Genomic DNA, 22,593 nt, shown 5'->3' with positions numbered 1-22,593 from the left:
GATAATTTTGCTGGTCCTAAAAGCATTAATTTTTTCAACTCGTTATATTAATAATTTTGCTTAATTAATAATTTTGTTGGTCATGAAAACATTAATTTATAGAATTTCTAAACTATATTTTCCGGGAACATCTCGGGTTTGGGCCTAGGGTTGGACTGGATAGCGGAGTAAGATAGGGTTAACGAGTAGAGACAAAGAAGCCGGATCTGTTGTTAACGTGTGCTACATAGATACCCACTGGGTACTCCATATTTAATTACTTTCTCTCTCATGTTTATACCAATTGATGTTGAAAAAGGGTTTAAGCTTCAGAAAAAAATAAAAAAGAAAAGAAAAAACTACTGAAATCTGAAAAATCCTCTTTTCTTCGATTCAGATTTATTTCTCCCATGAAAAACAGATAACATAAAAGAATACTTCAACCAGGGAAAGGATTTTGTTTTATGGGAAAATCACTTTCCTCTACAACTAGACTACAAGACTTCTCAAGAATTACTAGACAAACTCTACACAAACACAATTCAAGAAATCAAAAAAAGCAAACTCCCATGGGAGAAACAGCAAAATTAGTCCCTGCTAAAGACTCAACTGAGAAATTGAAGTTGAAACTAGAGAACCCAGACCATCAGAATAATAGGATTCCATTGTCTGATGTTGTTTCTGATTGTGTAAAACGTTGGTTTCATGATACTCTTAAAGAAGCCAAAGCTGGTGATATTAGTATGCAAGTTTTAGTTGGTCAGATGTATTATAATGGATATGGTGTTTCTAGAGATCCCACTAAGGTGAAAAATCTGTAATTGATTTGTTTAAAGTAGTAGTCTAGTAAAATTTGGGTGTCTTTGGTTTTAATTGAGTTTTTTTGGTTGTTTTAGGGAGGAGCATGGATCGCCAAAGCCTCGAGAAGTCGTTCTTCGGTGTGGAAAGTTTCCGAGAAGCGTCCAGGTGAGCTTATTCTCTGTATTTCTTGATTGTTCACTTTCAAATTGTGGTTATTTTCTTATTTCTTTCGACTTTTGATTAAGGTGTTATGTGATTTTGGCTCAGGGTATAATGCAAGTGATTCGGATTCTACAGATGATAATAAGGAGGAGGATGTTGAGTAGAATCAAATTTGTTTGCAGAACTTCTATAATGAAAAAGTGAGTCTGATTCTCTAGTCTCTAGATATTTTATATTTTTGTTGTTTTTGTTTTTGAAGTGCCTCTTGCTGCGTTGTTTAAACTGTTACTGAAATCCTGATATGTCAGTCTTTTATTTTAGAATTACGTTAACCAATTGAGCAAAGATGTATCTATTGAATTGTTAAGTCATTCACACTGCAAAATGCTATACTGTACTAAAATTGGTAAACATGGGTCTTATACGCGAATTAAAATTAAAATCATCTACATAGTTTAAGCACTGCATGTAGGACAGTGAGAGGAGTCTCATACCCTGTGGGCACATCTTCAGGTTACATCCTCAACCTGGTTTTAGTACTAGCAGTTAATGCTGAAAGTTTCTATGGATACCTGTGAACCCTAAAAGGCAAGCACTCATTTTTCACGTTCTCTATTAGTTTTCTATATAACTCTGACCGAAGCAGTACACATAGAGCAAGTCTAGTGGTTGAAACTACCAAAGCGGCAAGAGCACGCTGGGCGTTCATTGGAATGGCGCTTGACTAGTTCACAATTCTCAACCCAACTAAACCACCAGCGTGGGTAGTTGAATTGCTGCCTAATCTAGCGTCATTACAATTGAAGCTCAGCGTGATTTTGATTGCCACTTTCGCTTGGATTCCAAGCTCTCTCCCAAGGAACCTTGGAACATGGCTTGGAAGAAGTGTGGAATAACCCTACTTGGAAGCCATTAGACTTGACATTCCACACTTTCACCAAGCTTGGAATAGCTTGGATTCTCCACCAGAAGACTTGCTGAAGAAACTATTAGTGAAGCGGAAATACTGGGGTGCTACTGTAATCTTACTTGGTTAGTTTCGTAATGCTTGGAGTCCCCTTTCAATTTTATATACCATCTGGAGTTGAATTGGTAACATACGACACTAATTTCATTTTTGTTTTTTAAAATCTCCTACTTGAGGTACTGTAGTATTTTTCTGTGGAGATACTACTTTATAAACAACCCAAACTACTTAGAATCTGATAATGTCCAGCAGAGTGCTATGCGAAGAAGCCACAAGAAGATCTTGAATATCATCACCAATCACTGAGATTTTTCCATAGTGACCTATTAGTAGACGTGTTAATTGGTCGAGCAGGAACAAAGTAATCTCTACCCAGGGTTCTGGCACATTATTGTAATCTCTACCCAGGGTTCTGGCACATTATCAAGAATCACCTTTAAATAAAAGAAAGTTATAAGAATTGTTATTACCCTTTCCACCACCATTCAGTGTTAAAGACTTAAGTTTATCATCAATATTGTAGCTTTGTTTTATTGTTTACCCGGTAGTAATCTCGATAAATAAGAGAAAGAATGGGAATCAACTGTGTTTGCTTACGTATTTAAAGTCAAGCTGAACACTGCGAGTCTACTTTTACGTCTCCAGCAGAGTTCTTGAATATCAAGCACCAATCACTGAGATCTTTCTCTAGTAATATATTAGTAGCCGTATTAACTAGTCGAGTGGGAGTGAGTTAGTGCTGGACTATGGTTCCCGTTCTTGGCTCTATATCAGAACAAAGTAACCTATATGGGGTGTGGTTCTGAATTTCATAAGAATACCCTTCAAATAAAACAAAATCAAACTGTTATTACCCTTTCTACCACCTCTTCATGATGAAGGCTCAAGGTTATCATCATTATTACAGCTTACTTTTACTTGTTTACCAGTAGTAATTTCGATATATAAGAGAAATAGTGGATACTATAAATTTCACTTCATTTGGATACATATTTAAAGCCAAACTTAACCCTGCCTTAACCCTGCAATGTCAAGATTGCAATGTCATTTGGTTCTATTAAGTATGTCTTATGTTATGTCTTGGAAGTTCAGCTACATAATCATCATACGTTAGGCATAAATATGATTATGCACACAACTTAGATAGAAAATAATATTGCTCCTAGTATTAACACGCAGTACAACATTAATATAACAACGATTGCAGATAGAATTCAGCACTAGAACATGATCTCTTTATTGCATATCACCCTTATCCATGATCACTTTGTAGCTCTCGTTGAATCAGATTTATATCATATAAGTTTTCAACATAATAAACATCTTAAACAGTATAACCACCATGGTCTACAGCTTTATCATAATATATAGTATCAATAGAATATTTTGTCTTGCTACTACTTGGTTAATGACTTAGCCAATTTCTTCTATTTGTATTCATGCTCGAATTATCGAAAAATTGGAAAGTTTATTTGTAGAAGAGTAGAGTCTTTGTCATGCGACATATCGATCATCAATTGGTAGACAACTTAATAGCCGAGTCATAGGACACAAAAGGTATTACTCAACCTTAGCTAGCATTAACCTTAAGATAATCTTGACACTTGACCTTAATCTGCCTTGTTACTAATCTGACTCAGCTGATCTTTTTTTTTTTGTTGCTTTTTGCTAGCTTAAGCTAAACATTATATGTTGTGCAAACCATAAAAAACAACAATTTGATTTGCCAATACAATGGTCAAATTAGTTCTATTACTATCAAGGTCACTAAGATCAACTTTGAGAGATGTTTTAGTAATTGTTTCAAAGTTACATGCAACTAGAACTTACTCGGGAAGAATTGCTTGAACCAGGGCATACATCATATGAAGCTTCTAGACATCTAAGACATGTAGTCAAGAATTTTAAAAAGCAGATTCCTCAAATATTATGAATATGTTCTTTATTGTCCTGTGCTAAAAGCATGCACATGAGAAAGTGAACAATGCATTTGTAGATAATAGTAATATATATCTATATTCAGATAAAAGGTAATAAATTCTTTAGATATTGAAATTAGTGGATATAATAATAACCAGTTATTACTTGTGCTTATCTCTGGTTTTTCCTCATTGTGATGTCCGGGAAATTTCCTATTAGTCAGTTGCATGTGCACGGGTCCTAAACTCTTTTGCCCCTTTTTGAGAAATTGCTCATTTTGCTCATTGAAATGGTTGTAAAGTGTTTCATATGTGATATTTTCAATTAATGAGCAACTAGCAAAACTTCATTTTCAGCCTTTATTGTGAATTTCCTTCTATGCTTCCTTTCTTATTTATTCGATTGGATTACCTTTTCAAAGGCACTAGTTTGTTAGCTACTTTATGCATGAATTTTAAATAAGATGTTCGTAGACTAACTCGTGCTTATCTACTTTTCATCCCTTTTTCAGTGCCTCCATGGAGCTGTGCCCCATCGTTCATGTTTATACTTTCCTGTACGGCTCTACCACTGGATGGATCCTCAAATTGTTTTCTTTCGCCTCCGTTAATTTATTTCCTTCCTGGACACAGATCCAAAGTGTACAACTATGTTTCATAACTAAACTTAAGTGCCATCTTAAGGGCATCATTGATTTTTAATCTTTCTCCTCTTGGTCCCAAGTGTGTTAACCTACTTCAAAACTCTTATCCATTTACCCAGCCATGTAGTGCCTGTGGATTGACAATACAGATGTCAATTTTTGCAATTTTGCAACTGAAACATCTGTACCTGAAAATGTCGATATTTGCACGGCTAGGAGTGCACAAGTTAGGTAGACGCGGGTTCGCATCGGAAAGGTTAATTTTAGTTTCATACTTCCATGATTGGTTAGGGTACCGAAAGTCTTTCCAGGAAGCAAAGGAAACCACGTATATAGACTTTATCACAGAAAATTTTGTTTTTTTTATTTCTGAAAGGGAGATTCAAACACACAGCATTCGTTCTTTTTGTAAAAGTGGGATGGGAAAAAGAAAAGAGAAATTCGCTTTTCAAACTTTTGCCATATTAGCTGCAAAGCATATTATGGGAAATGGCTGATAAAGATGGAAAGCAGCAACAGCTTGGCTTGTGCTTGTTGGCTAACACAGCTGCACTGATCTCTCTCTCTCTGGCTAGTTCAAGTCTAAAGCTCGAGCCAACCTTGCTCCTACTTTTCCCTAACAGGAGAATTTGGATTGCTTACGTACGTATTATTAAAGCATATATGCCCACCAGACAAGAAAAGCACGAGCATCTACTCTCATTCTATATAAATGGATGAAGGAAGCCATTGTGTTTCTACTATATACTGGAGTTCCCGTTCTAAGTTCTGAATTCCAGCTGAAGAGGCAGTTAGTAGTGATAATAATCTGTTTGGTGCCTGGCTATCTGGCTCACTCTCTCAGCATCACTATACCAACACAATATCAAGTGTTCTTCTTCAACTACAAACTGACCTAAAATGACTAATGTAGGTACTCTCCATCTTAATCTCTGTTTTTCCACTCTAGAATGAGTCTTTATTGAGAGTGGTCATCTGATTTTGTTGTTAGGTGGTGGAGTTAAAAGTGGGCATGCACTGTGAAGAGTGTATCAAGAAAATCAGAAAGGCCATCAAGAAGATTGAAGGTATTTTCTATTTCGAAATCATTTAAATCTTTTATTCATTCACCCTTCTAGAAGTGATTGCGACTGAAATATTCTTCCTCAAATATAAAAAATGATGTCGATCATCACATAATAAGGATAATCCTAATGACGCACACCCATTTTATAAGTTTAAGGAACCAGCTCCTTCCGTCACTTGCTATTAGACCATGTTTATTTATTCGCAGCAGCTTTTAATACACTGAACTCAGATGAGTTATTTCAGAGGGAGAGTATTATTTGGTCAAACGCCATTTGAATTTCAGAGGGAGAGAAGTTAGTCAAATGTCAAAATTTTCAAGGTTTTGACCGTTGAAAAATGGATTTTGATGAAGGTCCAAATGAGTAATTGTGAAGTCAATATGACCAAGAATTTAGTACTTGATCAGCGTCCCAAGAAATGATTTGGTTTTGTTTTGATGCTTGCAGATCTTGAGACATACGATTTTGATATAAAGAACAACAAGTTGACCGTCTCCGGTAACGTTACACCTGAAAAAGTCATTAAAGTTCTTCAGAAAATGGGGAAGAGTGCTAGCATTTGGGATGAAGAAGAAGTCCTGATGACTAACTGAATGAATGGACCGGACAATCTAAGCTGTTTGATTATAATATTTTTATATGTTTTCATATCATACTTGTGCTGCCTAGTATAAGTTATTCGTCTGCGGGAGGGTGACTACCGCTACTTCGTGTACCATGAGAAACTTAGAAGTTTTGAAGGTTTCGCTTTGTAATATTTTCATGGATCAATACTAATTAATTTATTTGTTCGCCGAGTAACATATACAGAGTAATAACTGTAGACTTGGGTGGGATTCCATTCTTTTTCAAAATTTTCTAATGTGACTTTGTAGGATGGGGAAGAAAACTTGACGAGGAATTGAACCATATATACAGTACTCATGTTCTTTTACGTATCATATGGGACAGGGAAGAAATCTTGACCCACTTATTACGACGATGTTTCTTCTTCTTGTGTATCGTTGAGTTGGTGATCCCCCCGGTTTGTTTTCTCCATAAATACTCAATTCCGTACATGATTGTTTCGCCACCTAGTGATAATGCAAACATTGGATTAATTAATGCATGAGACGTAGATTTTCTTCCAGGGATCACGTTTGTACAAAGTTTGTCTAACCTATCATCACGGACACAACATGATTTGGCGAAGTTAAATGGGTTTTGGCCTTTTAGTGAAGTTTGAAATCATTATTAGATAATATCGATCATTAGTAAGAAAGTATCAATAAATCCACAGTTGCAACGCAACCACTGGGGGTGAGTGTAGTTTGGATTGGTCATGTTTTCATCTTATCCGTGTCCAATTCAATGTATGTTGGATTTCAATTTTAACATCCAAAATTCTTAACAGCGCGCATAAAAAACTGTCAAAAATAAATAAAAAAAAACCCGTAAAAGCTTTCACAAAACCAGGGGCTCCTACTATTTTTTGCGGGGCTCACCGTGACCACACTAAAAACTGCGCCTGTATGCGGTTTAAAAATTGTCTAAAACGACGATCTGTTTAGAAGCACTGTTTTAACTTTTGCATCCGATCCGACATCCCACGAATTGGATACGGATGACCCATTGAGTTTACTATAGGATTAATACTTATATGCTAAGACAAAATTAACAAAACAACTTAAAATTTTGCTAACGTTACCATGATGTTTAATTTAATTGAAATACTCAAACTTTTATTAATGTTTTCTTTTACTTACCCATCGAATACTAACAAAGAAACTCACCATGAAATCCTAATAAAGAAACTTATCAATTTCATTTAATAATAATATTTCTAGTTCTATCTAATATAAGAATGTCAAGATATTTATATGGAATTTCAACTCAACAACTAATATCAATATTAGTAAAAAAGATAACCATATCGAAAAAGAATAATTATTAACTCAGAGGGTGTGGATGCCCAACGGATTTTCAACTCAGCACTCGCATCCAATCCATTAGTGTAGTACCAGATACCCATAAAATACGGATGGTCCGGTTCGAATCCGCGAATCCTATCCCAAATGCTCACCCCTAGCAACAACGGGTGTTCTCAGGCCATTTTAATAAAAAGTTCTCTAAGCGACATCTGTTAAATTCCATGAGCCTAACTACCTCGAAAACTGGCTTACAAGGTTAAGGTTGTCCAAGGCATATGCACTTCATAAATCTTGGGAATCTATGGGACTATACTTAACACTCCCCTTCACACGGACTCGTGGGCCAAACAAAACCCTTACTGGATCACACACGAACACGAAGTGAAGAACAAGAAGAAACAACAACCTTAATACGTTACACAATCCCTTAACTAACCTGGAAAACCGTCTTACAAGGTTAGAATTGGGCAAGGCATATATACTTCACAAATCCATGGAAGTGGGGCTATACTTAATTAACAATATCCGCTGATTATTTTCATAGATAGCTCTATGTCTGTCCATATTCACGGAAAAAAAACTTAAATTCTCAAATCAAATCCTTGGAATTAGAGAAGGGTTTTTTGGGAATTTTTTTTTTGCCCTTGGCTTATCGTGTGCTGAGTTGTAAAAGATTAGCTTTATCGTACAAAGAGATTGTATTCATCTAATAATAGATAAACAAAGTGGTACTTAAAAGAAATAATAATTTTTATTAAATTCAGATATTAGCACAATACTAAAAAAATAGATATTAAGGTTGATTTTTATGGTCATTCAACTTCAACATTCGAGTTGAAAAACTGTTGTCTAAACCTACCATCCAAGCTGCGGATCAGGAAAATGCTTCAAATGAAATTTGAATCAAGTTCTCTTCACCAACCATTTGGTGCAATAGATTACACTGTCACACCCAAATATTTGCACAAAAAAATCTGATCCATCGGATGAAAACTTCTGTTGGATCACCCACGGATCTATTATTTTCGTCAAACTATTAGGCGTAATTTACTTGAATCAAGTAAAATCATAAGATCTAGAATCCAATTCAAACATACATATATAAATGTGTAGCTATGTATTACAAGCTCTCTGGAAGGTTAGAAACAAGTAAGTGTTAGGCAAAAAAAATCCTCATCATTAAAGAAGATGAGTTGTGGTTTAGTTATATTATTCATCAAGTCGTAGATGAAAGACCTGATATTATCCCAGTTCAGAAGAAGAAGACTAGTGCTAGATGGAAACCTCCTGATGCTAACTGGACCAAGCTCACTGTTGATACCGCGTTTCTTGATCTTATTGTAGGATGGGCTGTGGTGGCTAGGAATTCCAATACGCATTTTAAGGGTGATGGGACAAACAGTCAAAAAGTGCTTAATCATCCTAAAGTTGAAGCTAGGGCCGTGTTGCTGGCCACTGAATTTACTATGTTGCTTCAGTTAAAGAAAGTCATTATAAAAACCGATCAATGTTGAGAAAGTAATCATTATGCTTACGGACAAGGAAAACTATATTCCTTAGAGAATCCATCACATCATCATTAACTTATGCTACTAAGGCGGAAGATGTGATGTTAATTTTTATCCAAAAGATGGGAAACTTTGTTGCTCATACTCTCACAAGTTACACTTTTGAAAACCACTATAATGTCCAGAAGTTATCTTTTTTTCCCTCCTTCCTATATTTCTGGTATTTATTGTGCTGAGATTAGTAACTCTTGGCTAAACTTCTTGTTTTGATTTAGGAAAAAAAGATTTATTGTGTTGAGATTAGTAACTCTTGGCCAAACTTCTTGTTTTCGTTTAGGAAAATAAGATTAACAAGGGTAGTCAAATAATATTTCTATAGACTTTCATAGAATTTTTATTTGAGTGACTCCCGAATATTCTCTGCAAATTTAGAGATTTTTAGCGATTTTTTAAGAGTATTTTAGAGAGTCTTTGTGACTTGTAGGGACAAAAATGAGATCTATAAAGAGTCTCTGTGATTTGTAGTGACAAAAAAATGTATAATATTTAATTAAAAATTCACAACATCTAGCGTTTTTTTAATTATGCACGTTATAATGTTAATTAAAGTACCACGAATATGTCTTCATTGTCAAAATAATCTCACCGTTGTCTTATGCTTAAGTTTTCATTCTCTTTATTCCGCTTATCCCATATTAAATTTTCTATGATATCTCGCCATTGGTTAGCATCTTCTCGTTGTTACCTAGGAAAGATATATGTTCTTCAGAATCTCTTTGATCAGTTTTATTTTGGGAAAGACAAGCGTGCTTTGAAGTGGCAAAGAGAAAGTTGGGTATGCACGAGGGAAAAGAAGAAGAGAGAGTAGATGTCCACTACATTCAGATGAGGTTAGCCGGAATACTGCGTCAACGGCCCGTTACTTGGTCATCAACTCAAAAAAAATACAAAAATAGAGAGAAAAATTGGTCTTACTCTCAAAAATAAATATTCCCCAAACTTCCAAGTCTCTCGAAATATCACCCTCTTGGGAAGAGATTTCTACCATGCTTATCTTCTTAAAAAAGTCATCCCAAATCTCTGAAAACAACAAATCAATATAACTTTTAATTCTCCTTCAAAATCCTAATTTTCATCCATGTCAGTTACAGGGAATGACTCTTATGAAATCCTAATCCAATAACATGGAGTTTTAGAGAATTTAAATGACTTAAAAAAATCTATAATCACTAACAAATGACATTAGGAGACTCTTCAAAAATCCTAATAAACTAACAATAGGTTTCGAAACTCTTCGGAAATAATTCGAAATCTCATTTAACTACCTCTCTGTAAGTGACGTGGATGGAAATTTGAAACTTCGATCTTGTATCAGAGTTGGCCTAACACCCGATTAAGAAAACAATTTCGGCAATTTGTACATGTAACATTTAGCAGTGACTACTGGAGAGAGTTTGTTACCTAACTTCAATCACAGATTGAGTCTTGCTAGAGAACTTAAGATGGAAGAAATGAAAGATACTGATACTTATTTGGGAGTTACTTTGTTAATAGGCAGAGATAAGAAAAAAACCTTTAAACCCTTTATTCAGTCCTTTGGTAATAGACTTAAGACCTGGAAAGGTAAAACTATGAACCATTCTGCTAGAACTATAATGGTAAAGCATGTCCTCAATGCCCTTCCTACTTACCAGATGGGCTGTTTTAGAATTCCAAAAACTTTGATTGATCAAATGGACTCAATCCAAAAACATTTTTGGTGGGGGCATAGTGATAATAAAGGTCCCTGCTTACTAGGATGGAGTAATCTTAGTATACCAAAAGCTTTAGGAGGTTTAGGGTTTAGAAACCTGGAACATTTTAACACTGCTATGTTAACTAAAATGGCATGGAAAGCTTGTACTGATGAGGACTCTCTTTGTATAAGAATTCTTAGAGTAAAATATGGGAGAAATGGTAGCTTGCTCCACCTTGATAAGCTAAAAGATGACTCTTCTTGGCTTTGGAGAGGTATTTATTCTGGGCTTGAAGTTGTGCAACAACAATCCATGTGGATTGTTCAAAGTGGCACCAAAATTAATATTTGGCTAGATAATTGGGTTATTGGTCTCAATAGTCCACCTGTCCCAATTGTTGGACTATCTAGCCTCTTTTCTTACACTCTGATTTGTGAATTGTGTATGCCTGGTACCAGGATTTGGAATCATGAGCTCATTTATTCTCTCTTTAATCATGAAACTTCTTCTGCCATTGTTAGCATGAATGTTCCTTCCTCTGATGAAGATTATCTTATATGGAAACCTGATAGGAAAGGCAAGTTTGCTGTGAAAAGTGCTTATAACACTCTCAATACTACCACAGTAAATAATATAGCCTCAAATGATATGATTCCTAAGGAAGTTTGGAAGAGTCTCTGGCAATTCAGGGTGCCACATAGGGTGCAGCTTTTTGTATGGAAATGCTTAAAAAACATTGTCCCTGTAAGAAGCAGACTTGCAAGCTACATTTCTGACATAGAACCTCACTGTAAGTTTTGTAATAGCAGTAATGAAACCATTGACCATTTGCTGATTGAGTGTGATTATGCTATGGGAATATGGAACTCCTTGCAGGTGGATATACTTACTACTACTCAGAGTTTTAACTCTTTACAGGACTGGATTGTTTCTTGGTTTACTACTACTGGGTAATCTCAAATTAAGCATGAGAAATACATTATTAAGCTTATGTGCACTGTCTGGTATATATGGAAGGATAGATGTAATTTGATTTTTCAAGATACTCATCCTAATAGAAGTAGTACCATCTATAGAATTCAACTTCTTACTTCACAGTGTACTGCTAATTTTAATGTTGTAGCTACCTCCAATACCCAGAATACATGTATAAAGGATTGGATGCCACCAGAAGATGGATATCTAAAACTGAACATTGATGCTTCTTATATTTCAGAAACAAGGAAAGGTAGTATTGGTCTAATATTGCATAGTCATGCAGGTCAGGCAATAGGAGTCAAAGGAGCTAATCTGGAGGAGGGGGTGGATGAAGAAGTAGGAGTTGAACATTTTGAATGCAAAGCTCTTATCTAGGCAGTAGATTGGATGAAGGAAGCTGGTTTCATAAAGTCATTTTTGAGTTGGACTGTGCTAATGTCGTGGAATCTGTTAACTGTGAAGAATCTAAAGTTCACTAGTTCAATCAACATCTAATAACTGCAGTCAGAAACAAGTTTTCAAGGAATAAATTTTGATTTTGCAAAGTAGTTAATAGGTCAAGTAATAGTGTAGCTCATGAACTAGCTAGAAAAGCTAGGCTTGAAGCCTTTTCTTACTTTTATGTTTCAAACTTTCCACTGGATATCTCCAACTGGATAGAAAAATACTATGTATTCCATTCCATTCACTAATAAATCCCTTTTAGTATAAAAAATAATAATCACAGATTGAGTTTAGGTATTTGTTTCACCAATTTCATTAGTCAACACACACTCTAGATAACCTAATTTAAACGTCTTTAACAACAAAACCATAAAGAGTGTAAACTCCTGGCTTCACTCTAGGGTCTAGACAACAGTTAGGTCTAACTCAACTGTTTTATTACTCAACTAAAATGTCCACGTTTAAATAAAATAGAAAATAAATACTTATGGACCCCACCAGCAACCACATTCATCGCAACTGATCAAGCCGCCACTTGTCTATAATGAATTTCTCGTCCTATTCCTATCTCTCCAATCACATTCCCATGAGGTGGCACGACGCACCTTCTTACTCAAAACAGCCGCCTATCTCCTTACTGCTTCAGAACATCAACTTTGACCTATTCCATTTTTCAACGGTCAAACTTTTCCATTCCCTCTGTTTCGAAGAAGCTACTTAAACAGAGTTGTTACGTAATCTGGTATCTCACTCACCCACACCTCACTTCCTCTTTACATATCACTAAAATTCACCTGCTCCTTCATCCTCATCACAATCATCATCAACTCATTCTGTCATCTCTAATGGCTTCATCACCTTCTTCACTGAGTCCTCATTTATCATTTCCAAACCAATTTATGATGAATTCTTCGTTTTCCGATCTTTTAACTAAAGATGATGAATCAATAAAACAAGGGTTGTTGTTTAACGAACAGATTGAATTTGGGTTTAAATCGAAATTCAAGTCGAATTCTCCTGCTTCGTTACCTATTGGTGGTTCTTGTCCTTCTCCTTCTTTCTATAATTTTCCTTCTGGTTTCTTGGATTCCCCTGTTCTTCTTTCTTCTAATAATTATCTTCTTCCATCACCAACTACTGGAGCTTTTCCAGCTCATGAGCAATTCAATTGGATGGGTAATTCTAATTCAAGTAACAATTATCAAATCAAACAAGAAGAAGAGAAGAAAATCAATGATTTTTCGTTCCGGCCATCGGTTACCGACACTCCGTTACAGAGTGGAGATTCAGAGTCCGACTATAAGCATTACCCACACCAACCAATTCAGACTCTAAGAGAACAGAAACGATCAGAAGATGGATATAATTGGAGAAAATACGGCCAAAAACAAGTTAAAGGGAGCGAAAATCCGAGAAGTTATTATAAATGTACTTATCAGAATTGTCCAATGAAGAAGAAAGTTGAAAGATCATTAGACGGAAAAATTACTGATGTTGTTTATAAACCTAGTAAAGATAGTCATAATCATCCTAAACCTCAACCATCTAAGAAATCATTAGCTGCAGCTGTTGCTGCTTCTCAATTAGTTCAGCAACCTTCTGTTTCTTCTAATTCCTATTCACAAACTGTGTCAGTTTCCACACAAGATAATAATTCCTCCATTTCGGTTGACGACGACGAATTCGATAACACTTCTCTTAAAAGGAGTAAATCAGGAACTACTGGCGACTTGGACGAAAGCGAACCCAAATCTAAAAAATGGTTAGTATTTTTGATTGCTGTTGAATTTTGCAAGCATTTTCGAGAATGAATTTTTTGAGATTTTGTATTAATGATTTATTTGGTTCTCTCTGTAGGAAAAATGAAGGAGAAAATGAGGTATTGTCTGGGTACGGGAATAGCAGAGTTGTGAAAGAACCAAAAGTTGTTGTTCAGACAACAAGCGACATTGATATTCTTGACGATGGGTTTAGATGGAGGAAATATGGACAGAAAGTAGTAAAAGGAAATCCTAATCCAAGGAGTTACTACAAGTGTACGAGTTTAGGGTGCCAGGTCCGGAAACATGTCGAGCGCGCAGCTAACAATATAAGATCAGTAATCACAACATACGAAGGCAAGCATAACCATGACATTCCTGCTGCTAGGGGTAGTTACAGACCTTCACACAACAACAACACCAGCAGCAGCAACAGCAACAACAGCAGCATTACCAATGTTGCAATGTCTACTAGTAGTAATGAACAAGTGCCGTATACATTAGAAATGATGCAGAATTCGGAGAATTACGAATATGGTTCGTACATGAATCAACAACATAATGTAGAGAACACATTTTCGGAGACAAAATCAGAACCGATGAAAGATGATGTGCTTCTCGAGTTGTTATACTAAATGTGCCTAGCTATCGTGAAAGATATAAATAGCTATGTGTATATACTAATAAACAGTTGGAGTATGGAATTTTGTAACTTGATATCAAGAAGGAAGATATTAGTGTTTTTGTTATTGATCGCATTGTAGGAGTTGCCAAGGTATGAGATTCAAATATGTTGTAGTGTACATGTAAGCTCTGGACAACCTTAAGTCCTTGGTTTTATGATAATGGAATTCTTATTTATTTGATACACCTGCAAATTGTTCCATTCTCAGCAGATTTTTCTTTTTCGGTCTCATGGTGCAGCTAGAATCAAAATCAAAAAATAAGAAAATGAAACGGAACACATGTATTTTATTTTTATTTAGAACTTAGAAATAGTTTTGATTGGAGAGCTTAAATCCAGAGATAAGAGCAGAAAGTGCAAGAGTAACGAACGCAAAGAAAGTCATGCTAATGGCTGATGCCGATGAATCCGTAAATATGTTATCTGCACCTTCCCTCATTCGATTCGTCATTGGAATTGCAGCCGACGTTGCCGATATCAATAGATATGCCATAATCTGTTGGCCAAGAAAACAACAACCATAAGATTATGTTTGTAAAATTAACAAAAGGAAACTCAAATATTGATTCAATTAAAATGATGATGCTGATTTTCACCTGGTCACCAAAAAAATCTAAAATGAAAGCCTTTGGCTGCGAGATAAAATCTTTTCCTGTGCGAATTCGGTTAACTTGGTGGAAAACTTGAGCCCCACAGTACATGATTGCCAGGATTGATATAGCTAAGCAATATCTGGTGATGGCAAAAACAAAAACATCGTTATTACAGGTTAATAATGCATTCAAGATATCCTGCATAATGATGCTAAACTATGAATAAAGGAATTTCGAGTAATTTACCGGTATTCCTGGTACTTGTCGAAATCCTCCCAATCACCATGCTTATTACTAGCCATAATTACAAAAGCAAGGAATGAGAAGAACAAAGTTCCACCTCTGAGAAACAATGAGCCTTTGTTTAACAAATTTTCTTTCTTCCATCTTCGGAGAATCGATGAAATCTCTGTCAATGATGCTTGGCTTTCAACGTCAGCCTCAGGTGGAGGAACTGCTGCAGCAGGAGATGGCTGTGCGGGTTGTTCCACAATGGTGGGATCACCTGAATTGGCCTTTTTGGGAGGGTTCTCTGACGTCTCTACGCCGGAACTCCCCATTTTCTTAGATTGTTCCAATGTTTCACCATCAGAATCATTCACCATTTTTTACCTGCCAAAATGCCTTGGTTTATTGTGGAAACTAATTTTAGAAAGCTATGAATTAAATTTTAATTTTCCATCGCATGGAACAAAAATTTGTTAAGGCCAACTAATAACCGTTTATATTTAGTAATGATGAGGAGTTAGTTACCTTAGTTCGGTTAATAGAACATCGGAAGTTCGAAATGACCCGTAGAATGTTGGCTTGCTCAGTACATTCAAGCTTTTCTTGAGAAGCAGACAGAAATGCATGATTTTGCTCGAGTCTCTCGACTCTTGCGAGATTGGATTTATGTTGGGCTTTCAAATAAATGAAGCCCATAACAAGGTTAAGCTTTTTTTCTAGAGAAACAACTGCACGGTAACTGACTTTTACAAGAAGAAAACAGACTACTATCTCCTAAAAACAAACTCGCAATTTCATAGTAACTGTTGTGTAGACTAAAGATTACACCTAAAAAGATAAAAAAACAAAAAGTAAATCTTGAACACAGGCACATAACGACACAAAAGGCAAAGTCATAAGTAAATCTTGATCAGTGAATACAGGCACCTAGGGATGAAAATAAAGCCCATTTACTTTAGGGACCATTTTGGGGACTGCCGGACTGGTCATATATGTGAGGACTGCTTCCATAATAGGTCATCTATGGTCATGGGATAAGGGGGTGTCCAATTACTATTTACTTTTTCTTTTAATTTTACTTTAGCACCCTCTCCACCATAGAAATCTAATTTATTATAGATCAGTAAGATAGTGTTTGGATATCAGAAGCAGCAGAAGTTAGTCCCAGAAATCAGAAGAATGGTTAGTTTGTTTTGCAAAAAGTTAAAGTTTTTTGATTCTAGAAGTCCATCCAGAATTTTATTTTATACTTCTGATTTTTTGATTTTTGAAGTTGAAAAGCAACTTCCAACATTGCATCCAAACACCCCGTAAATTGCTTTCGGTTCATAGATTTTGTTTGCCAGTAGGAAGTGGGATGGGGGCGCAACCTATAAATATCTTTTTATCGACAATCTGCTAGGTTTATAATAAAAAAACCTAACGGATTTTATAAGAAATTTTTACCAAATTGTAACTTACAAAACCGCCTAAGAAAAAATATGTTGATCTAGCTCATCTCTTTTCGTATTTCAAAATCATGAAAATCTGCTAAGTCGAAATATCATTTGGGTAATTTAGACTTTGAGTCTCGACTTTGTGGACCAACTTTGAGTTTGGGGTTCTGAAAATTTGTAACTTACAAAATCTCCTAAGAGAAACTATGTTGATCTAGTTTATCTCTTTTCGTATTTCAAAATCATGAAAATCCGCAAAGTCGAAATATCATTTGGGTTATTTAGATATTGAGTCCAAACCTTGTGACCAACTTTGGGTTTGAGGCTCAGAAAATTTGTGATTAAAGTTTCGGTCCTAAGACTTGAGTTGATCGTGTCGACATTTAAAAAGACGGTTTGATAGAAAAATGACCATTTTGGTTTTGTTAACTAAATAGAAATATACATATGATGTGAAACAAACTCTCAAGGAATAAAATTGAAATCGGTAGAGGATTAAAGATTTCATAGTTAATGGATTTCTTGACCATGGGTAAATAAACTTTCATTGTCGTCATACCAAAGAATAATTAATCATATATGTGTTAAAGAATACAGACCAATCAACTTTTGTAATTTTGTGATGAAGGTTATCACCAAAATTCTTACTAATAGAATTTGGGCCTTTTATGAACAAATTTATGTCAAAAAATCAACATGCTTTCATTGTAGGGAGATCTATTTTTGATTCAACTATCATTTGTAATGAAATTATTAATTCTTTTAAATCTAAAATATGGGACTAAGGGTTGGATGACGCTTAAGTTGGATTTTGATAAGTCTTATGATAGGATTAGTTGGCAATTCATTGCTAAAATCATAAATTGTGTTGGTTTCTTGGCTAAAGTAGTGAGTTGGATTATGTCTTGTATTAGTATTGTGTCTTTTCAAGTCTTAATCAACCGTCCCTCTGGTGTAAGTTTTACATCCACTAATGGGATGATACACGGTGATCTTTTATCCCCTTTAATTCTTATTTTATGTCTTGAATTCCTTTCTAGAATGTTATAACATGGTATTGATACTAAATATCTGCAGGGTTTTGTCGTTGCCAAGGGAGCTCATATGATAACTCACTCTGTTTATGCAAGTGATAGCATTATATTTCTCAAGGACAACTAAAAGAATGCATGCAACTTGAGAATGATTCTTGAAAAGTTTAGTAGATGGTCTAGAAAAATCATTGGTGATGATAAGTCTACTTTGATTCCCTCTAGTAATCTTGGTAGGAGCTTTGCTATGAGAATGGATAAGGATCTCAGTGTACATGTTGATAAAACTCCAGGTTAGTACCTTGGTATTTCATTACAATGGGGTAGAGTCTCTGAGAAAACTTATGTTGAGTTGCAATATAAGTTAAACAATAGAATTAATAGTTCTATAGAGGTATAAAACTTTAACATGTATGGTAGAATGTCCTTATAAAGTTTGTGCTTGACCCTATTTCTAACCATATGATGTATATTTTGAAACTCCCTGAAGGATTGATTAATAAAATTGATAAATTTTGAAGGAACTTTCTGTGGAATGAGGATAATTAAAGACTCTAAAAAGATACATAACATCCATCGGTTTACTATGTGCAGTCCTCTTGCTAATTCGGGTCTAGGATTAAGAGATATAAAGTTAAACAATATTTCCATTTTATCTAAGATGGCATGAAAAATTAGTGAGAGTCCTGAATCTGATGTTGCTTTAGTTTTAAAATCTAAATACTTCAATGATGTGGATTTCTGGATTCGTTATTAGGAAAGACTGTTCTGCGAGTTGGAGGAGCTTAGTTATTGGTAAAGAATCTCTAAATATTTTCTTAGGTGGTATATTGATGATGTAGCCGTGTGAAATTTTGGAATGACCTTGGTTCTCTGATCTTCCATTGGTTTTTATTACTAACATTGACCTTGAAAATGTGTCAAACCTTAAGGTTAGGAATGTGATCAATTCTAGTACTAAACAATGGGATCTTTCTACGATTGATGGGATTGTGTCTAGTCAAATGGGAGAAATGATAAATCTATTTGTTAAAGTATAGATCGGTTGAACCCACCAAGCATTGGTATGTCAAGTTTGGTTGTAATATTTTAGTGAACCAAAACTCATTTAAAGAGTCGCTTGATTATATATACTAGAGTCAACTTCGTATAGGTTAGCTAGAAAGTTACTAGGATATGAGACTTACAAGTATTACGTGAAGACTTGAAGAATGTGAAGAAGTAAAGAGCTACAACGACGACATCATCCTTCCACTTGAGGTTAGTAATATTTGACTTGAACTTTTTTATTCCTAAAGTATCTTTCGAATCGTGCATATTGAAAACATAACTGGGAAGTTGTGAATGATTATACTCTAGTTAGACATAGTATTAATGAATTACAATAAGAAGTATAACGTCTATCTTTCGAACTTCGTATATAAGACATTGACATAATCTTATGAATTCTATTGTGATTATGTATGGTTATGGGTGAAGATTTCGTCCTAGGAAACAATGTTTTACATTCGTTTAAAGGAAGTACAATTCATAAACTTGTTTTATGAATCGAAAGGGAAATCACTAGGCTTATTGGTATTGTTATTCATTTTAAATATTTGGATTACCAGTATGTGTGTTTAGTATAACTTCTCATAACTTTTTTATGTATCTTGGTAAAACTATTCACAATGCCTGACTTTTGTATTGGTATGACTTTTATTAGTGAATAAGTAATCACCTGAGATGGTATGATCGATATGTTGTAATTGGTATGACCAACTCTAGACATTGGGGAACCGATCCTAGTAAGAGGTGCAACCGATCACAAACATTGGGAATCGATCCTTGTAAGAGGTACAACAAGTCTCAGTAATTGGTAACCGATCCTATGACTTGTGCAACCGAATACAAGTTAAATACCATAAATATGTGGTAACCGATCCTAGTACCTAGTCAACCAATTTTTAGAAAGCTAGTGTGACCGATCCTAGTACCCACATGGAGGCAGAACTAAAGCTTTGTGTTTTGGTAGAACCGTGAAACCCATTAATGGTGATTTGATATGATAATCAATCACATAGTTCTTGGAAGTCAGATGAACCAATTCTAAACTTGTTTGGAAGTGTGGCAAATCGGTTCCAAGATTGTAAATATGAAAAAGGATTTACAAAGTTAAGATGTCGACATACTTTGAACATGTGTAGTAACTCTTATCTTTTATTGTTCAAAGATATTCCTTAATAGCTAAAGGAAAATCCCGGATCGAAATAAATTGAGAATCTTTTAATTCAGGTTTTTAGTTTTTATATGCTTTTAATTTCCAGCAATTAAATGCATATCTTTAGAAAATAAAAATTATTAATGTGCATTTACTAATTGGATATTTTCTACTGAGTTTTCGGTCAATATTTGGACAGTGCTTTTCCAGGAATTACGAAAACCAATTTTTTCCTTTATTGCATATCTTTGAGAATATTCGATTTTGGAAATTCCTTGGTGTCCAAACTTCCTTGGTCTATAAATATTGAAGTTTGCATTTCAAGCAAACTAATCCTCAGAGCCAGCAAAACTACCTAGTTGCGCTGTTACTGGTGGAGCCGTCTATTCGGAGAGGAAGTACCCTAATTAGGCGAAATCTCTTACGACCGCTCGTTTTAAAGACTTCTTTGGGATTGGGAAGCTCTACGAGTACCGTTGGTGGGGAAATAGATAATTGCAGTTTATTATTAGTTTTCAATTGATTTGATTGACTAACGGTTGTTGAACTTTGGTTGCACCTAGTTTGTTTATCCATGAGAATCTTCTCTTCTGATATAAGATTCACTCAAACTAGATCGAAGTATCGACGGGGATCATTAGAACTGTTTGTAGATCTAAAGACGTTGTGTGATAATCCATTGTTAACAGACTCCGTTCTGTGTATGATTGATCACAAGAGATTCAAGTTGATTGTGTGCGGGTGTTTATTGAAGATCTAAGAAGATTTGAAGACAAAGAAGATTTCTTATTTAAGTTCATAATCTTGGTGTGCACAAAACTTGATCGGCTGGGGATCCAACTATAATCGGTTTATCTTTGTGATAACCTTGATTGATTAGTTGAGTAGATCGACATCAACACAATTCTTTGTGATTCAAAGTATTGATTGCATAGTCTAGACAATTACTTTGGTAGTTGTTTAATAGATAGATCTAAGAACCTGACAAAGGAGTTTATTGGGATAAATGGAAGAGCCTTTTGTCAAACTCATATCACTTGTTTGAAAAGAGTTGTTACCGCACAGATTTGTTGTTCCTTTACTGTTTGGAATACGAACCAAAGTAATTGTTCCAAGTGCGTGACTTATTACAAGTTGGAGGTGCAGGGATACTGAGGGAACTAGGTGAACTATAGGTTTAGTTGCTTGGTCTCAACTATACGAAGTTGGTTTAGATTTTATATAGCGGCTTAATTCTGAGAGTATTCAATTCTGGACTAGGTCCCGGGGTTTTTCTGCATTTGCGGTTTCCTTGTTAACAAAATCTTGTCGTGTCTTTTACTTTTCTATTTCCGCAATTATAATTTTTTTATTATAATTAGAATTAAAATACACAAACATTAATTCCTAATTACTTGATAGCAATCCTATTGTGTTTGGTTAATATTAGAGCACTGCTCGGTCGAACTCGCATGCGTTGATATCGCAAGCATGTTTGTCAATGTTAGTGATCAAAACTATAAGTCTTGATTTCTAGCCTATTTATAGATGTCTCGGACTAGGACATAGTTAGTGTAGTTGAACTTAGATTTCACAGAGTTCATCATTTGAAGACGAAGAACTACTAAGGGGAGCTTGTGGAACTTCTTCGACAAAAGGTATGTGGAGACTTGAACTCATCTATCACTTGGAAAGTCTATTTATACTATCTCCTATATTGAGACATAAGTCGTGTTAAGATATAGTTTTCTCTATACACATTTGAAATTTCGACCTGAGTATATCTCGCTTACATATTTCTCGAAATATGTGTTGGTAAGCTTTCGCTTCGACCAAGTTCATCTTGTATCATGAGAAAATTGCCGAGTAACATCTTAATGGTTTGTGTGATACAATCATTTGATGTAGGCTTGGAATGTTTCGATAATGATTATTTCAATATCTTGAAAATTGCTTTGATGCTAATAATGTGTGAAAACGGCTATTGCCATTATAGAAGAATGTTTCAATGATTGAAATAAAGAGTTGAGAATGTAACCATGTTTGGATATAAGCATATATAGTGTGTTCGCACATTAGTGTATAAATCCACAAACCGGGAACCAAGTGTATGCATATGTGTGTATACCAAATTGGTGAAGGAGACAAGATAAGTATGCGTACGGGTGGTTACTTTGTCAAATCGGTCAGTTCATGGACTTAAACATTTAAATCATAAGGAATGCAATCTTTGCAAACCGTGGCTATAATGTTCATGATTGATTCAAGTGAATCAAACCGATTTGGTTTCAATTGTGTTTTCTATAACAATTGAAAAACTCTTTAACTAGTTTCATTTGAGTCATTTGAACTAGTTATGGTTGAGATGAATAAGGTTGATATGAGAGTAATCATATGGCTAACCTTGGTTAACTGTTTGTGAACCAACATGGTGTACACGTTTAGGTACGGTTACACAAACCTAAATGAGGGTACATTTCATTTATGTGTAACAAGCTAAGTTTGATCTAACAGTTGAAAGATATTAGCTTGGTTGAATCAGGTTTTTCATCTAACAGTGATTATT

At 35.1% G+C, this 22,593-nt stretch overlaps 4 protein-coding genes across 4 annotated transcripts; 3 read left to right on the top strand and 1 right to left on the bottom strand.

The window, feature by feature from the left end:
- Window positions 1-278: 278 nt before the first annotated feature.
- LOC113310774 lies at window positions 279-4,535 on the top strand. Its single transcript, XM_026559556.1, has 4 exons — window positions 279-785; window positions 876-945; window positions 1,048-1,142; window positions 4,341-4,535. Exons 1-3 carry the CDS (start codon window positions 444-446, stop codon window positions 1,104-1,106), a joined length of 471 nt encoding a protein of 156 aa, XP_026415341.1. The 5' UTR covers window positions 279-443; the 3' UTR covers window positions 1,107-1,142; window positions 4,341-4,535.
- Window positions 4,536-5,200: 665 nt separating this feature from the next.
- Window positions 5,201-6,340, top strand: LOC113310775 (copper transport protein ATX1-like). The gene is made up of 3 exons (XM_026559557.1): window positions 5,201-5,381; window positions 5,464-5,539; window positions 5,987-6,340. Exons 1-3 carry the CDS (start codon window positions 5,373-5,375, stop codon window positions 6,130-6,132), a joined length of 231 nt encoding a protein of 76 aa, XP_026415342.1. The 5' UTR covers window positions 5,201-5,372; the 3' UTR covers window positions 6,133-6,340.
- A 6,518-nt stretch (window positions 6,341-12,858) lies between these two features.
- LOC113310034 (probable WRKY transcription factor 33) lies at window positions 12,859-14,745 on the top strand. The gene is made up of 2 exons (XM_026558583.1): window positions 12,859-13,877; window positions 13,973-14,745. The coding sequence occupies exons 1-2, from the start codon at window positions 12,961-12,963 to the stop codon at window positions 14,508-14,510; spliced, it is 1,455 nt and encodes a 484-aa protein (XP_026414368.1). The 5' UTR covers window positions 12,859-12,960; the 3' UTR covers window positions 14,511-14,745.
- Window positions 14,746-14,819: 74 nt separating this feature from the next.
- LOC113310035 (CASP-like protein 4B1) lies at window positions 14,820-15,805 on the bottom strand. Its single transcript, XM_026558584.1, has 3 exons — window positions 15,400-15,805; window positions 15,157-15,292; window positions 14,820-15,056 (listed from the first exon to the last, which is right to left on the bottom strand). The coding sequence occupies exons 1-3, from the start codon at window positions 15,756-15,758 to the stop codon at window positions 14,865-14,867; spliced, it is 687 nt and encodes a 228-aa protein (XP_026414369.1). The 5' UTR covers window positions 15,759-15,805; the 3' UTR covers window positions 14,820-14,864.
- Between the last annotated feature and the right edge of the window lie 6,788 nt (window positions 15,806-22,593).

The sequence above is a fragment of the Papaver somniferum genome, chromosome 9 (assembly GCF_003573695.1).
Source record: "Papaver somniferum cultivar HN1 chromosome 9, ASM357369v1, whole genome shotgun sequence".
In the NCBI taxonomy this organism is placed as follows: Eukaryota; Viridiplantae; Streptophyta; class Magnoliopsida; order Ranunculales; family Papaveraceae; genus Papaver; species Papaver somniferum.
The sequence above is the reverse complement of the archived record's forward strand: the minus strand, read 5'-3'. Positions and strand labels throughout refer to the sequence as shown.

Coding starts and splice junctions, on each gene's coding strand:
- LOC113310774 (XM_026559556.1), top strand. CDS start 444: ATGGGAAAATCACTTTCCTCTACAACTAGACTACAAGACTTCTCAAGA. Junction 786..875: donor TTTCTAGAGATCCCACTAAG/GTGAAAAATCTG, acceptor TGGTTGTTTTAG/GGAGGAGCATGGATCGCCAA. Junction 946..1,047: donor AGTTTCCGAGAAGCGTCCAG/GTGAGCTTATTC, acceptor ATTTTGGCTCAG/GGTATAATGCAAGTGATTCG.
- LOC113310775 (XM_026559557.1), top strand. Junction 5,540..5,986: donor GGCCATCAAGAAGATTGAAG/GTATTTTCTATT, acceptor TGATGCTTGCAG/ATCTTGAGACATACGATTTT.
- LOC113310034 (XM_026558583.1), top strand. CDS start 12,961: ATGGCTTCATCACCTTCTTCACTGAGTCCTCATTTATCATTTCCAAAC. Junction 13,878..13,972: donor GAACCCAAATCTAAAAAATG/GTTAGTATTTTT, acceptor TTCTCTCTGTAG/GAAAAATGAAGGAGAAAATG.
- LOC113310035 (XM_026558584.1), bottom strand. CDS start 15,758: ATGGTGAATGATTCTGATGGTGAAACATTGGAACAATCTAAGAAAATG. Junction 15,293..15,399: donor GACAAGTACCAGGAATACCG/GTAAATTACTCG, acceptor TGCCATCACCAG/ATATTGCTTAGCTATATCAA. Junction 15,057..15,156: donor TAGATTTTTTTGGTGACCAG/GTGAAAATCAGC, acceptor CTTGGCCAACAG/ATTATGGCATATCTATTGAT.